The 14946-nt window shown below is 42.1% G+C and overlaps 1 protein-coding gene across 1 annotated transcript in view; it reads right to left on the reverse strand.

Annotated features, from left to right (window-relative positions):
* DST (dystonin) overlaps nt 1–12858 on the reverse strand; it is a 462451-nt gene extending 449593 nt beyond the window's left edge. The window contains exons 1-2 of the mRNA XM_055002047.1: nt 12678–12858; nt 12220–12254 (exon numbers count right to left, since the gene is read on the reverse strand). Of these exons, the coding sequence (XP_054858022.1) occupies nt 12220–12254; nt 12678–12858 (216 nt within the window). The remainder of the gene's footprint in view (nt 1–12219; nt 12255–12677) is intronic.
* Between the last annotated feature and the right edge of the window lie 2088 nt (nt 12859–14946).

Here is a 14946-nt window from a genome sequence, read left to right on the forward strand (position 1 = left end):
AGCTCCGAAAAGCTGTGACTGACCCAAAGTTACCCAGCTTCAAGCAAAGGAGTGAGGAATCAAACCAGGTTCTCCAGATTAGAGTCCTGCCACTCTTAACTACCACACCAAGAGAGATACATCATACTACTGAAGTCAACACATTGTCTTCTGATTCCTAAGTACGGTACTTTCTTTATATGGATTAATGATATTTTTATTGGGGGGAAATTAATTGGCCAAAAAAAAGATGTTGTAATACGACTTCTGGGTACGGTTATCTTCGAAGTACGCGGAAACCAATCAACGTATGTATGACTGATTAATCATATTTTATTTTACTGACCTGAACATTTTCCTTTTCTGCCATAAACAGATATTATCAGTTTTTCACTTCTGTCTACAAAACATAATGAATACCATTTGCAGTATAAGTTTTCAAAAGCTTTGTCCTTTATGTGCTGTATAGGGATCCCAGATCCCCCAGTGGGGGCAGGGAATCACCCACTCCCACTCTCTGCCCCCCCCACCCCACTAACCTGGCCTAGGCACATCACTCCCAGAAGTTACATCAACACGCTGAGGCCAGAGGTGGTCCTGTGCTTTGCAGCAGACTGATTTGGGCCCCGAACTGGCTAAATCATGCCAGCCCCACCCACTTCACAAGGTGATTGTTGTGAGGATAATAATAACACACTTTGTAAATTGTTCTGAGTGGGCATTAAAGTGTCCTGGTGGTATATTAATATTACTATTACTATTTAACTCAGCCAAATCTGAGGATACTTAGATCTGGAGCTATAAATGGACAAAGACGAACTTTCTACAAATCTGGAAAACATCTGAGGTTTACACAAAAATCTGAAATCTAAAAGAAGGGGGGCATTTAAAATCCCAAAACGATAAAGGGAGCACCTGTAGCTTTTAGAAATGAATGCCCTCAGTGGACGTTTCTAGGCAACCAGCCTGCCAGGCTTAGCTTCTGTCTGTAAAAGGTGGAGGAGGGCTTTTTCATTAACTATTTGGGCCTTTCAGGGAGAATTCATCAGGGCCAGGCCTAGCAGCAACCACTGGTGACTTGCTACCAGCCAACTGTAGTAGTTGGAGAAGGTAGAAGTTGGGCATCCAGGGGTAGGGAAGCGCGGCAGACTTAAGATAGTAGTATTCTTTATTACAGCACTTAGCCAGTACATTTACCATAAAATTTAAGTGCACATGCAGACTTAAGATGCAGGTAAGGGGACCTGGCAACCTTGGTGAGTGGGTGTGTGGGATTAGCAAATTCATATTAGTAAAGACTATGGATTAATCATATAGCCATAATATTAAGCTAGCAAGAAGCATAAGATGGATTCTTTATGTTTTAAAGTAACTGGTCTCTGCTTTTAGCTACCACCCCCCTTTTTCTCCCTGGCTGTACATGGAAAGAGAGAATGTCTATCCTTGAAGATAGATAACTGGACATTCCTGAGGGCATCTGAAAAGGCAAAGCCAGAGACAAAGGAAGAATTATAAGTTCCACCCCCCTCCCCCTTTGGAGAAGAGAGTTTGTGTAGAAAAGTAACCAGTTGTGGAATGAAGGGAGATGCTACTATGGAGACCAGGATAGGATGGCAAATGATGTTGTCGCCAGACTGAAAAGTGGACAATAGTCCAATCTAAAGGTGTAAAAGAGATCAGGTGCCTTATTTTGAATGTGACTTTCGTTTCTCCAAAATGATGTCACAAGCCCTTAAAAGTAACATGTGCACCTTTGTTCGGGGGTACATTCTAAGCTCATCTTGAAGCCTGTGCCCTATATTTGCAAATATACTTTTTCCTCCTCAGCCCTTGTCTGTCTCATCTCTTTTGCTCAGCGAATTGGAGGGGCAAAGGGGAAGCACTTTTGTGCAACAGGTGGAAGCAGTAAACAGTGAGAACATGGGGATTCCAGAAGGAGGGAAAGGGGAAATCGTATGGGGGAATGAGGAACCACCCCCACAACTACTCATCGGTTACCTGGTGCACAACGGGGCCTGCCTAGCAACCTGCACTGGGCAACTAGGCCATAGTTTTTCCAGATAGAGGTTGCCAGGGAAGGGAAGATGGGGAAACTGAAAATGGGAGCAGAAGATAAATATTGGTTGGCTGGTGGGTGGGAAGGCAACAAGGAAGCAGGAATTGTAAAACTGTCATGATATTGGCTTGGATATAAGCCCCTGAGAACATCTAAAGCATATTACATGCCTAACCTTAGTAATCCTTAAAACAACAACCCTGTAAAATTATTATATTATTATCATGCCCATACTGCAGATGAGGAGCTGAGCCCAAAAGACAAAGGCTTACTGAGCGCATTGCTGGCAAGTGGGATTTTAAACAGGGATATTCTGATACACAGCGTAGTCTCCAATGCCTGTCATTATTTGATCTCCCCTCCAATTTACAGATTCTTAAGTATTTTGTGTAATGTTTCTGAACTAGAAGTGGCCCTTAAATCATGTTCCCAGGGTCACCACTGTAGCCTAACCATATCTGCAGTTCCCAGATAGATCTGCCAGTTTCTGTATTTATTCATTTAGAAAATGTATACGATGCCTCTCTAGAGGCAAAACATACACAATGCCCCAATCATTCCTCACAAGTGTATACAGCATATCTACGTACGGAGCAGTAAAATGTTAGTGGATATTCCATCTTGCTAAACTCAGGTTCTTAGAAGGGTGTAGCTCTGCTCAGGAGAGCACTGCTAGCATTTTATTGCTCCCTCTGTAACTCACCCTGCTTTGTACATGCTCTCTTAGACCATTTATCTTCTGGCATAAGTCAGTCTTTCAGCCTTTTCATGATGAGCTGCTTGCTCTTCAATGACAATTGCTCAAGAAAACTTCTTAGTGAACCTTTGTGTGTAATGTATGTTAAGGCTGAACATGGCAAAGGAGAAAGAAGTCTGTCTAAGAACATAGGCATTTGCACAACATAATTAAATTGTGTCTACTGTCTACCATAAAAAGCTAAAGCTGACTTGCAAGTGGGGAACAACTAATTATTCCTTATATTTTGTTCTTTATCTTGCTAGGCATTTGCACAATATAACTGACTGAAATCACATCAGTCTTAAGAGGTAAACTTTATGTGCAGTTGAGGGAGCTATTGTTCATTAAATGTATATAGATGAATTCCAAACTAAAGCTGATTTTCTAAAGCTTTATTTTCATCCTGGATTGCCTTTCTTCATAGCCACACTCCTTAAACCTCCAACGCTTAATGGAATACAGTTCTAATATCTTAAGGGGAAATGTGTCCAAATACAATGGATTCAATCCACTGAGAAAATAAGGCAGAAGCTTGCATCTATTTCTGTCTAGCACTGCATACTTTCATCTGTCCTTCAATACACATCCCCCAAATCAGAGATAAATCTATAATTCAGCTTAGAGGCTTTGCTGATTTTTCTTTTCACCAGACCCATCCACGTATACACCTATTTATAAATAATCCTGGAATTCTCCTGCAGAACTGTAGCATAAACCTTCAAAGGCTATTCATGTTCAGTAAAAGCAAGAATGATATTTTTAGCTAGATTTTCTAGTAAGCAGAAAGTGGGTTGACTGTAGTAATGGGTCATGCATTGAAGATGGCTCTGTCAATTATTTATATGTAAAAGGGAGGTACTAGTTGTCAAAATCCAGCAGCCTGGGTTTTCTGTTTCCAAAAAATAGGATTTTTTAATTTCCTCTCTTTCTGCATGACCTATTTTTAGTGCCAGATGCATATAAGCATCTTATCTACGTGACAAAATGAAAACATAGTTGACATCTCTTGCTCTGGCAGTAAACATTCAACAGGCTAAACAGCAGATATCAAGTCTATGAAATGCAAATTTTACTTATGAGCATTTCCTCAATCTAGAACTAACACATGCTGTCATGTCCTCACAGCTCTGAAAATGAATAATTTAGTTTTGTTTCTTTACGCAGGGTTGTCAGTATCATCCCAGCTAAATTTTAAAAATCCTGAAATGAAAGCTGTGCCCAAGTATATTGGCATAAGTACAAACTCCCTTTGGGCAGCAGATTATGGCGGCATCCCTAAAGCAGTAAATATGTAATAGCAAGAAAGCAAAAGGATGGTTTGGCTGAAGAAAAAAATTCTCACAGCGTGTAGAGACAGGAAGGATGTGTTGCAGTGGGGTTGAGGAGACAGACACTTGGGAAGGAGTATGAACATGAAGGCCACAGAGCCCACAGAAGGATTATGGGGTAGGGAGGAGAACCTCACATAGATCCTACCATTTCTGTGTTGTGGAGGGCCAACATTGTTTCTTTGACTAGCTGGAGTTTTTGCTTACTGACTAAACATCTTTCTCTGTAAATTTCTAGAAAAATAATTACAGACAGTCCAATCTTATGCATTTTTTTCTCCAAGTAAATCCAACTGAGTTCAATCGGCTTACGCCCAAGTAAGAATTCATACAGTCACAGTAACAAATATAATGTTACATACATTAGTCATGAGTCTATGCCATATATTTCCATCTATCACTGTAAAATATCCACTGGGCACTCTAAGAAGAGGCCATCTGCAGCAGCAGGGCCATCTGAGGACTGAGGTGAGCCCTTTTGCCAGATCTGTCACTACAATATCTTTCCGCAGTACTAGACAGGAAATGTAATTCTGTTTTTTAAAGAGCAAGATGTGGATCCAGCCTAGAGTTCCCAGGTACCCGCTGGTGGTGAGCAAACTCCCAGGGGGGTTGCCTCCTTCCTCGCCAATCCACCAGTGATCAGCAGGAGGTGGCAAGCCCCCCCCCCGGAGGTTGCCCACCACCAGCAGGTACCCCGGAAACATTACTGGGAGTGACAACATCGTACTGGCCATGTGAGTGCTCCTGTGCTTTGTTTGGGGCTGATTTTGAGGCCAAATTGCCCCCGTGCAGAGCACGGGGGTGTTCGTATGGTCAGTGCCATGATGTCACTCTCAGAAGTGACATCATCACACATGTGCCAGGAGCATGCATGCACACATGTGCCAGGAGAGGAGATGGACCTGGCAACTCTAATCCAGTAGCACCTTAAAGATCAACTAGATTTCCAGGGTATGAGCTTTCAAGAGTCAGAGCTCCCTACGTCAGATACAAGGAGTAGATCTGACAGAGGGAGCTCTGACTCTCGAAAGCTCATGCCCTGGAAATCTAGGTGGTCTTTAAAGTGCTAAAGGACCCAAATCTTGCTCTTCTATTACAGACCAACATGGTAACCCACCTGAAACTGTCTGTTTTTTAAGAAAGATCAAGATTGGTAACCATCTTGTTAGTCTGTCTGTAGCAGTAGAAAAGAGCAAGATTCCAGTAGCACCTATAAGACTAACATAATTTGTGGTAGGGTATGAGCTTTCGTGAGCCACAGCTCACTTCTTCAGAACTTAAACAGTTTTATAGCACTGTAAGGCACCTTGGGTGCCAATAAGTATTTTCTAATTTTGATAGTAATGACTGGACAGCTAAGGGAAATACTCTCAGGAGAAAATGTACTGTTCACCTTTCTTTAAAAATATACACTTATGTTCTAGTGATGCCATGCAATCACAGGAGCATTTTAAATTAATATTTCTAAACCTGAAATTATATAATTAGAACAATAAGTTATAAATATCCTGATTTCTTGACACAGTACAAACACTTTGAATGATAAAAATTCAAGCACTAGATCAAAAACTTCCTCCCTACCATTTAACAGTATTCCAATACTGAACCAATAATAGCCAGTTTATATTTTTTAAAAACCTGGTTAGCATTGGTTCAGTAATTTCTCTTTTCCCATGGCAATTTATAGGCCTTAAACTTGTCCACAAGCATCATGAACCAAGTTTTAGACACATCACATCAGTTTTCGGTATAATCATTTAGTTTCTGACATGATCATTGCATCTCAAAAAGAGATCAGATCTTGAACTTGTCATTTTATTAAATCTTGCATGGTGTTAATAACATCTGTATATAAGCTTCAGATCAGGAGTTCTGGTGTCCATGCAGGGCTGCAAGGCCTTCCCCACCACTTCAGAAAACATAGTCTGTACATACAAGTGTAGTTCTGCCCACTCAGTTCAAATGCATGGACCATCTTTTTCATGGAACTTGTATGTGTGCATCAGAATGCCCATGATGCGCTGAGTACGGCCACAGGCATGTATGAGACACAGCACAATTTCCGTAGCACAAACACACAAAGTATGTTTTACTACCTAAATATATTCTCAATATTCTCTTTAGAGCATTTAGAAAGGAAGAAGGAAGCCTACTCCTCAGAGCACTCCGCCACCACAATCCCTGGGAATAATACTGGTTGTACAGTTCAGCCTTTGCAATTCCTGCCCCTTAAAAGCATTCTCTAAAACCAGAAAGTGATGAAATAAAGTGAGTTGTCAGTTAATTTAGTGGAATGTTTGGCATTACAGGTTGAAGAAACAATCAAAAGCCTCTCTTTTTTTAAAAAAAAAAAATCCATTGACCTTTACTTGTAGTTTTGATTGTGCAAAGAATGTAGAATCCAATCAAAAAAGGATTCTTCTATGGCTGTATCTAAAGCAATGAAAAGGCCTCTTTTGCACATTATCTTCATCACACATGTGCCCTGAGAGATTAATGACTGTCTAGTGGCCTTGTGAAATGGGGTTATATTTTAAAAGTTAATTTGATTTTTAGAGAGGTTGGCAATTCCAGCAGGATTTCCCATAATGAATATAACAGAGTATCTCCCAATACAGGAGGTTAAAGGGAAGAACAATTTTAGGACATTTAGTCATTGTAATAATGCTGCCATTGTTATTGTTGTTGTTGTTATACAATTAAATCCGCTTTCTTATTACTCTTTGGAGTTTATATTACACCAATTTACACTCCCAGCTGTGTCATACCCAGTCCGTAGTTTCTCAAATGTGAGCTACTGCAGCTCAACTCTGCCTAGAAGCCACATTCTTTCAACTGAGGGTTCTTTATTCTAGAAGGATGGATGATAGTCCATTACAGCAAAACAAAGAAAGCCTAGTGGCATTTGAGAAGTTGATAGAATTATCATGGTGTAAAGCTTTCATGGACTAGAGTCTATTTCATGCATTTATTGAAGCAGGAACTAGTTCATGAAAGTTTACACCATAATACATATGTTAAGATTTCAAAATGCCACTGGATTATGTTTTGGTAATAGTGAGAGAAAAGCACACTTGACACTTGTTTTGTTTTTCTTATTTCATATTCTAGATCCAAATGTCCAGATGCAACCTTATGAGCCTGAATCCCAATATTCTCATCAGCAAAATGGAAGTGGATGGGCTGACAGAAACCCAGAGATAATTGACCAGGTATTCCTGCTCTCCTCCTATTGACAACAGGACAATATAGGCCTTAACAATGGAACTCTGTGTGTTCTTTCTCTATTAATAACACAGACCTGACCCCACCTCCTACTTTAGGCTATAACTAACCCCTCATTTGCATCAGAGATGGGCAGAACTCCCCTCAAGAAGATATGGGTCAAAAGTGCAAGAAGCAGGTCATCACACTATGTATTCTGGGAAATGCAAAGCCAGCTACAGTACATTTAAACAGCATTATGGGATGTTGAAAATATGAAAGAAAAATTCTATCAAAACATAATCTATAAATGCAGACAAAATTTATGCCAGGAAGAATACTTCTTCTTCACCTCTCTCCCAACACTACCACAAGGACTGAGGAGCAACTGTATTGGTGAGAATCAAGATTTCTCTCATTTTCTTAAGGTTTATTCTGCAAATTAGTTGTGGAAAAGGGAAACAAAGCAATGCATGTCTAGTAATTTCTCATTAATAAAACGATGCCTTTTGCTCCAGAAGTCTGTTCTGGGAGTTTTATTTAGACACTCCATTCTTCAAGAAGTTGATTAAATGCCATGCACAGAGTTTTGCTTGAAACATGAGAAAAAGAAAGGTGAACCCAGGAGTCCCATAGTTTTGGATTCTAACTAAATCCTGGGAACCAGCTCTCAGCCATCAGGATGGAGGAACGGGAGATTGCTGAAGAGGGGATGGCCCTTACAAGCTTATAAACCCAGGATGTAAGGTTGCCAGCCTCCAGGTAGTGGATGGAGATCGCCCAGAACTGCAACTGGTCTCCAGGCCACAGAGATCAGTTCACCTGGAGAAAATAGCTACTTTGGGGGGTGGACTCTATGGAACCATGCCATGCCAAGGTCCTTTCCCTCCCCAAACCCCACTTTCTCCAGATTTCTCCAGGTTTTACCCCCTAGATCTCCAGGAATTTCCCAACTTGGAGCTGGCAACCCTACCAGGATGCTATTCATGTAGAATAACAGGAAGCATTTACAATTAGCATGTATCTTGGGTACTAATGCTAGGAACTAGTTCCTAGCCACAACTAAGATGCACTTGCCTAAAGAGAAACCATCATGATTTAGAAATTGATGAGCTTGAGATGTTACTCCTGCAATATAACAGGGGCACTTAGGGCTTTGCTTCTTCTTGCAACCAGAAAAACCACTGAGGGGAAAACTGGCAAATAAGGCAATGAGCTTCTAGCATCAAACCTAAAGAAAATAACCCTGTTTAGGATTGCACTGCAGGAATGATAACTGAGCGCACACACACAATTAGGGTAACACACTGGATCATATGCCACTGATTGCACCACTTTGTAACATGTAACAGCCCATTAATTTTACTTCTGAGTGTAGTCTCAGTGCACGGTAGAGTTTGTGATATCAGCAAAAACTGACCTATTATATATTATGTTTACATGTGCTAAATGATGAGATACATGCGTCTCACAAGTCTATGGATTAAGCAGCAGTGTCATGACAAACTCTGAATAAATACCATGAGGACTAATTTCTCCTGTTGCAGTTTAGAGATTCCCATGGCTGTTGCCTCAAGATGAGGTTATGGGTACATGGGAGGCACTCACACCCAACCCTTCAGTTGCCCTCCACAGTTTACAGCAGATCAGATTTATTAATACGATCTATGACCAACACAAGTCATAGGAATATAATTCTTTAAAAAATAATAAAATCATATAGAACGAAATGCAGTTCTCGAAGAAATACAGATCTTAAAATTCATAACTTACAAGGATACACCCATTTGAAGTTTCAGGTAGTGCAGCTGAAATCAGGAATTAAATTTTTAGATTGTTAACATTTCTGTTTGGTTCGTAAGATTTCCTGGCGGATTTTACAGACAGCTATGAGGAATCTCACGCAGAGTGCTGTGACCTATGGGTTAACACCTATTAGAAGCATCCTAATAATCTGTAGGTCAGAGCAGCCAGGATACCTTCTAAGTAGAGGGGAAATGATCTTTAAGCAGATATATTGTCGAAGGCTTTCACGGCCGGAGAACGATGGTTGTTGTGGATTTTCCGGGCTGTATAGCCGTGGTCTTGGCATTGTAGTTCCTGACGTTTCGCCAGCAGCTGTGATTGGCATCTTCAGAGGTGTAGTACCAAAAGACAGAGATCTCTCAGTGTCACAGTCACTGAGACACTGAGAGATCTCTGTCTTTTGGTGCTACACCTCTGAAGATGCCAGTCACAGCTGCTGGCGAAACGTCAGGAACTACAATGCCAAGACCATGGCTATACAGCCCGGAAAATCCACAACAACCATCGATCTTTAAGCAAGTTTCTTGATATAGTTTTTCAAGACATGTTTAATGCACGCTTGCCAGTCATTTATTTAAATAGTTTTGTCACTATTCAATTTCTCAAGAAGGACCATAACTTGAGTAGACTCCACAAACATTCCATAAAAGCCACTTCACTACTATTTGTGACACTGTTCCTATTTCATACTTGGAATCCTTAGCATACTTCCATGGAAGTGCATTCACTGAAATGAATGGGGATGGGCTATAAGATTGATTTTTATTGGGACAGAGCTCCTATCATCTAACCTGTGCCAATAGTTTTGTGATTTTTTGACCATTATTCTTTGAGGATGACATTATGTCCAATATATGCACATTATATGTAATACAACAAGTCATGTTTCAAATTATAGTTCAAGAGATGAATAACTAAAGCTCAAAGTCAGGAAGTTATTTCCTATGCTACTTATATATTCTGTGATTACGTCTTAAAACATCAGGTTATAGGATTAGTAAAGAATTGGTTTTGAATTTGTTTTCACAAAAAGGTTTTTCTAAATGGTACTTAACTATTCAATGACTTACAGTATTAAAAAATAATGTTATGCACATGTCAAAGTAAAGCAATTAAACATTAAATAAATGTTAAACATTACAAATGTGGATTCCAGCGTATTGAAGTTCTCTGGATATAAAGCAAAATCTATTACTGATGTAATCATGAACACTACCAATATTATAATTTACCACAGTCTACAAATTGTTCCATCCTGCAAAATGGTACAATACATTCATTCAAATACTAAACATGTTTGCTTGAAAGTAAATTCTACTGAGTTTGATGGGACTAATAAGTAAATGTGCATTGAATTCCAGCCTTAATATATAATCTTTTTGTATAACAAATTGCAAAGGAAAGTTTAATAAAAGTACAGTATCACAGAGAAGCAAAATATAAATATGTAGAGAGGGTTAACAAAGCAGTATAAAGACTTCCATATTGCATGTTTCACTCCAACCCTCAAACTACTTACTGATGACTAGGCCTGATTAAGTCAATAGAACAACTTCAAATTAAGGACAAAATCTAGTAAATTAAACTATCTAAAGTTATACAAATTTCAATGGGAGAAATTTCTTCCAATGCTTAACTCTCCAGTGGATACTAAAACACTTAAATCTGACTGAATTATTCCTGTGCAGCCCGATCCTACACATATTTTCTCAGGAATCAATATTATTCAGTTGAATGAGACTCCTAAGTAAGTGTTCCTATGACAGCATTTTAAGCGTTCAGCTGCAAAACCATATGGATGTTTCCTCAGAAGTAAGAACCACTGATTTCAGTGGGGCTTACTTTCAAGTAAATGTTTGTAGGCCTGTAGCAGAACTTACCTCTGAATAAATATGCACAGGATTAGGCTGCATGACAATCAGAAATTAAAACTAATAATATTTAGTAGTCATAATGCTGATAGTAAACAGAACCTATTAATTGCTGTAGAGGAAATGTTAAATAAAGGTTCAATAAAGCTTTGAAGCTTAGAGAGAAATCAGCCACTGTCATGAGAAGAAAGTAACTTGACCACTTTAATTTTCCAGTGGGATTTGGCTCCTATTTCAAGGGAGAATCAATTGTCCTTGAACATGAACAGCAAGAGAGAAGCAGCTCTATAACTGTCCCTCTAGAACAGAATTCCAGTAAATTGCTTTGAAAGGATGTTCTTAATGTACAAATCTTTTTTTAAAAAAATCAGTCCAGTGGAAAAAATATTAAATGCCAGAAGCATAAAGTAACCTTGAGTTATTGTGAGAAGATTAAATATGCTCTGTTCCTTTAAATCTGTGAAGGCTGCTGAGAATGTCTGACTACTGACTGAACACAGAAGGCAGATTATGGGTTTTTTTTAAACTTCTTTTATACACCACTTTTCTCCCCAAGGAGGACGCAAAGCAGCTTACATCATTCCTCTCTCCTCCATTTTTCCTTACAACAACCTTGTGAGGTAGGTTAGGCTAAGAGTGTGTGACTGGCCCAAGGTCACCCAGCAAGCTTCCATGGCAGCGCAGGGAATTGAGCCTTGGTCACCCAGATCCTAGTGTGTTATTCTAGCCACTATACCAAACTGGTATAGAGCTATCCTATGTTCCTAGTTAGCAGAAACAACTTTCTGCGATCTGGATGATAAAGTGAAAGCTGGGAGGCCCTTATTCTATAGTTCTATCATTACAGCAGCCGAAAATGGAACGGCAGCCAACTCTCAATCCTATACACAACACTGATTCTCTAAAGTTATACTAATGCCAGCACCCTTTAGGTTTGATGACTGACTACCAAGCATCCTAAGTTCCCTAAATACTATTATTAATAGTATTATTTAATTGTTCTGTAAAACAAAGGGAAGCTTTTACATACACATACAAAAACATACACAGTTAAATTAGGCTAATGGTATATTTAACTATATCAGTAACATATTGTGTTAAAATAGTAAGATTTTCAAGCAATATTTTTAAAAGGTGGCTAGTACTCTTAACAGAAAAATAAATGCTTTCAATGATTTGTACTTTGGTAAGAAAACTTGTTCTGACCTTGAGATTGCGTGCTAAATAAATTACCTCAGAACGAAAGTGATGGGTTCTCATTACAGCATCTGGAATGGAAAGGTGAAAAAAAAAGTCAGGACCACATCAGACTTTGTTTCAGTCATTTGAAGTTTAAAACACCCATTAACTCCGCCACCCTTCAAGTGATCTGAAAGCTCCCCTAAGCAGAGCTAGCTGTAGAAGCCACCATATATATTTAATTCATCCCCTCAGAGTTGATGGGAAAGTTCTAGTGTACTTGAGCAATTGCGGGGGAAGTGAGGAGCGGTTCCCTGCCAGCAGCTTAAAAATTTCATTCAGGGATGGGGTGGAGACTAGGCTGTCGCAGTCTCTGCTCTTCCTCAAATCCCCTTTCCCAAATATCTACCAGAGATGAGATCCTTCTTAGCAACTCATCACACCTTGGCCAGGCAGTGGCCCTTGCAGCTTGCAAGACTTTCAGGTCCTTCCCTTGGCCGGGAGGCTCTTACCTCGGCTCCTTGAGCGTCCCGAAAAGACCGATTTGATCGGATGCCTGGCTTTCTGGAGCTTGCGGTGCCAGCAGCAGAAGAACAGAATCGTGGCGACGGTCCCCAGCAGGAGAAGCAGCAAGAAGAGGGCGCATTGGATGCTGTAAGGTCTCAGCAAAACCAAGAAAGCGGCGGCGATCATGGCTCAGGGGTGCGGGGAGCGCCTCCTTCCCTTCTCCCCAGGTCGGGGTGGCCGGGAGCTGGGAAGTGGGGAGAAGAGGTAAAGGGGCCGAGGAGCGACGCGAGCCTTGGAGAAAGGGCAGCTTGCCTGGGTAGGTAGCCGGAGGAGGAAGAGGAGGTGGAGCCTTCCCTGGTCCTGGTGGCTCTGGAGCCGGGCTGCAGCAGACGCAGCCCTCAGACGTGTCAGTGATTCCGCCAGGAGGAGAGAGGGACTCTCGGTCTATGACTCAGCAGGCGAGAAGGCGGCTGCAGCAGCAGCAACAGGGATTTTTTTTTTTTTTGCACACGCATGTGAGAGAGAGAGAGAGAGAGAGAGAGAGGAGGGAGAGGATGGACAGAGCCAGCGCCGACCGCTCTGCTGCAGCAGCAGCACCTAAGCTGCAGCCCTGCCTGGAGACAGGGAGAGGGCACCCCACCGGAGCAGCGGATTCTGCAGCGCGGCAGCCCAGTCTCGCTGCGGCGGCTGCCCGCTGCCGTCTTGCACCTCCAGCATCTCAGCGCTGCCCTGGAGCGGGGACGTCTCTGGCACGCGGAGGAGGAGGAGGTCGCTGCTGCTGCTGCTGCCCATCCGGATGGAAAGCGGCTCTGACTGCAGAAGAGGGCGGGAGGCGAAGAAGAGGGAGACTCCCGAAGTTTGCCGCTCTCGCTGCCGCCTGCTCGGGGGGGAAGGGGTCGGACTTCGCCCTCCTTCTCCTGCTGGGGGGCTGCCGTGGGGGAGATGACATCACGAGTCGCTGCGGAGGGAAAATGGCTGCTTGAGGCGGCGAGCAAAGGGGTGGTCAGGAGGAGGGGGCAGCGAAGGCAGGCCGGGGGGCGTCGTTGCCCCGTCCGGAGAGGAGCGCCGCATCGGGCACCCCCAGGCTGATTAGGCGAGGGACGCGGCGAGGTCGGCGCGCCATCCGCTGCCCTTCACTTGGCCGCGGATTAGGGGCTGCCTTCCTCTCCTTCCCCAGGCAGACCTGGCCGGTCTTGAGGAGAAGGCAAGACGCGGGGAAGTGAGGGCGAACGAGAAGCCAAATGGGGGAGAAGCGCCCCCCCCATCCCCAGTCCCCGCTTCTCTTGCTTCCTCGTGTGCAGCGCCCGGCAAACGAGCAGAAGGCTTGTCTGACACGCTTGTTCCCGAAGGGAACGAATGCAGTTGGCGACCAAGCTGGTTTTAAAACCGGGAAAGAGCACCTCTGCTGCACTCCTCATCCGGCTTGGACTACAGATGGCAACGTTATTATCGGGTTGTTATTGGGGATCAGTTCAGTCATGAATCAGAAAACAGCCATTTTTGCTGTTCTCTGTGTTTGTTGTTATTTAGTGGTCTACAGATTGGCCTGCAAGGCCACGTTTAGAGGGGAAAGGCAGGAAAGAAAATTCAAGACCCAACATATAGAATGTACCAGTGGAATGCTTGTGTGACAGGAACAGTTCACACTGAACTGTTTTCTTTTTGCCTTCTTTTGAGAGACAAGTTGTTAGTGTCCCTGATATGTCGAAGCTTTACTGCATGTTTGCTAATGAAGGTATGTTATTTTCTTATTTAGCATATAAATTCAAAAACTAGGCAACAGAAATGGATGTTATGCATTACACTAGGCCAGCATTCTCTTCCAGTACCAAATTCCAGAGGGCTTGCCCTTTTCTTAGCATAAACATGACAGCGATGGGACAGAAGCATATAACTGTGTCCATCAGTAATCTCCCTCAGTTGTTACAAGTGCAGAGTTAGCACAGCAGAGATCCAAACCCTAGGTGGATGTTGTGCAAGTATTGCACACACAACTATTTTGCATGTGTAGCTGCGGAGCAAGTAGGGGGCTATTTGGGCTAGGCCTCAAGTTCAAAGGAGGCCTCAAATTTAGACTTTTGTCTCCATTTCTGATATTTGATTAGTTGCCTTGGTTTTATGCACATCATATGTCATCACTGTTAATTTTTATTATTGTTGGGGGCTTCAAAAGTAGAATTGGTTCAAGCCTTGTTGGACCTCTGAAAGGGCCCACATAGCTGCCCAGTTTAAATGAGATTCTAGGCATTTTTAAGGTCATATGAGTAAGTTCCT

Source organism: Eublepharis macularius, chromosome 1 (genome assembly GCF_028583425.1).
Source record: "Eublepharis macularius isolate TG4126 chromosome 1, MPM_Emac_v1.0, whole genome shotgun sequence".
Taxonomy (NCBI): domain Eukaryota; kingdom Metazoa; phylum Chordata; class Lepidosauria; order Squamata; family Eublepharidae; genus Eublepharis; species Eublepharis macularius.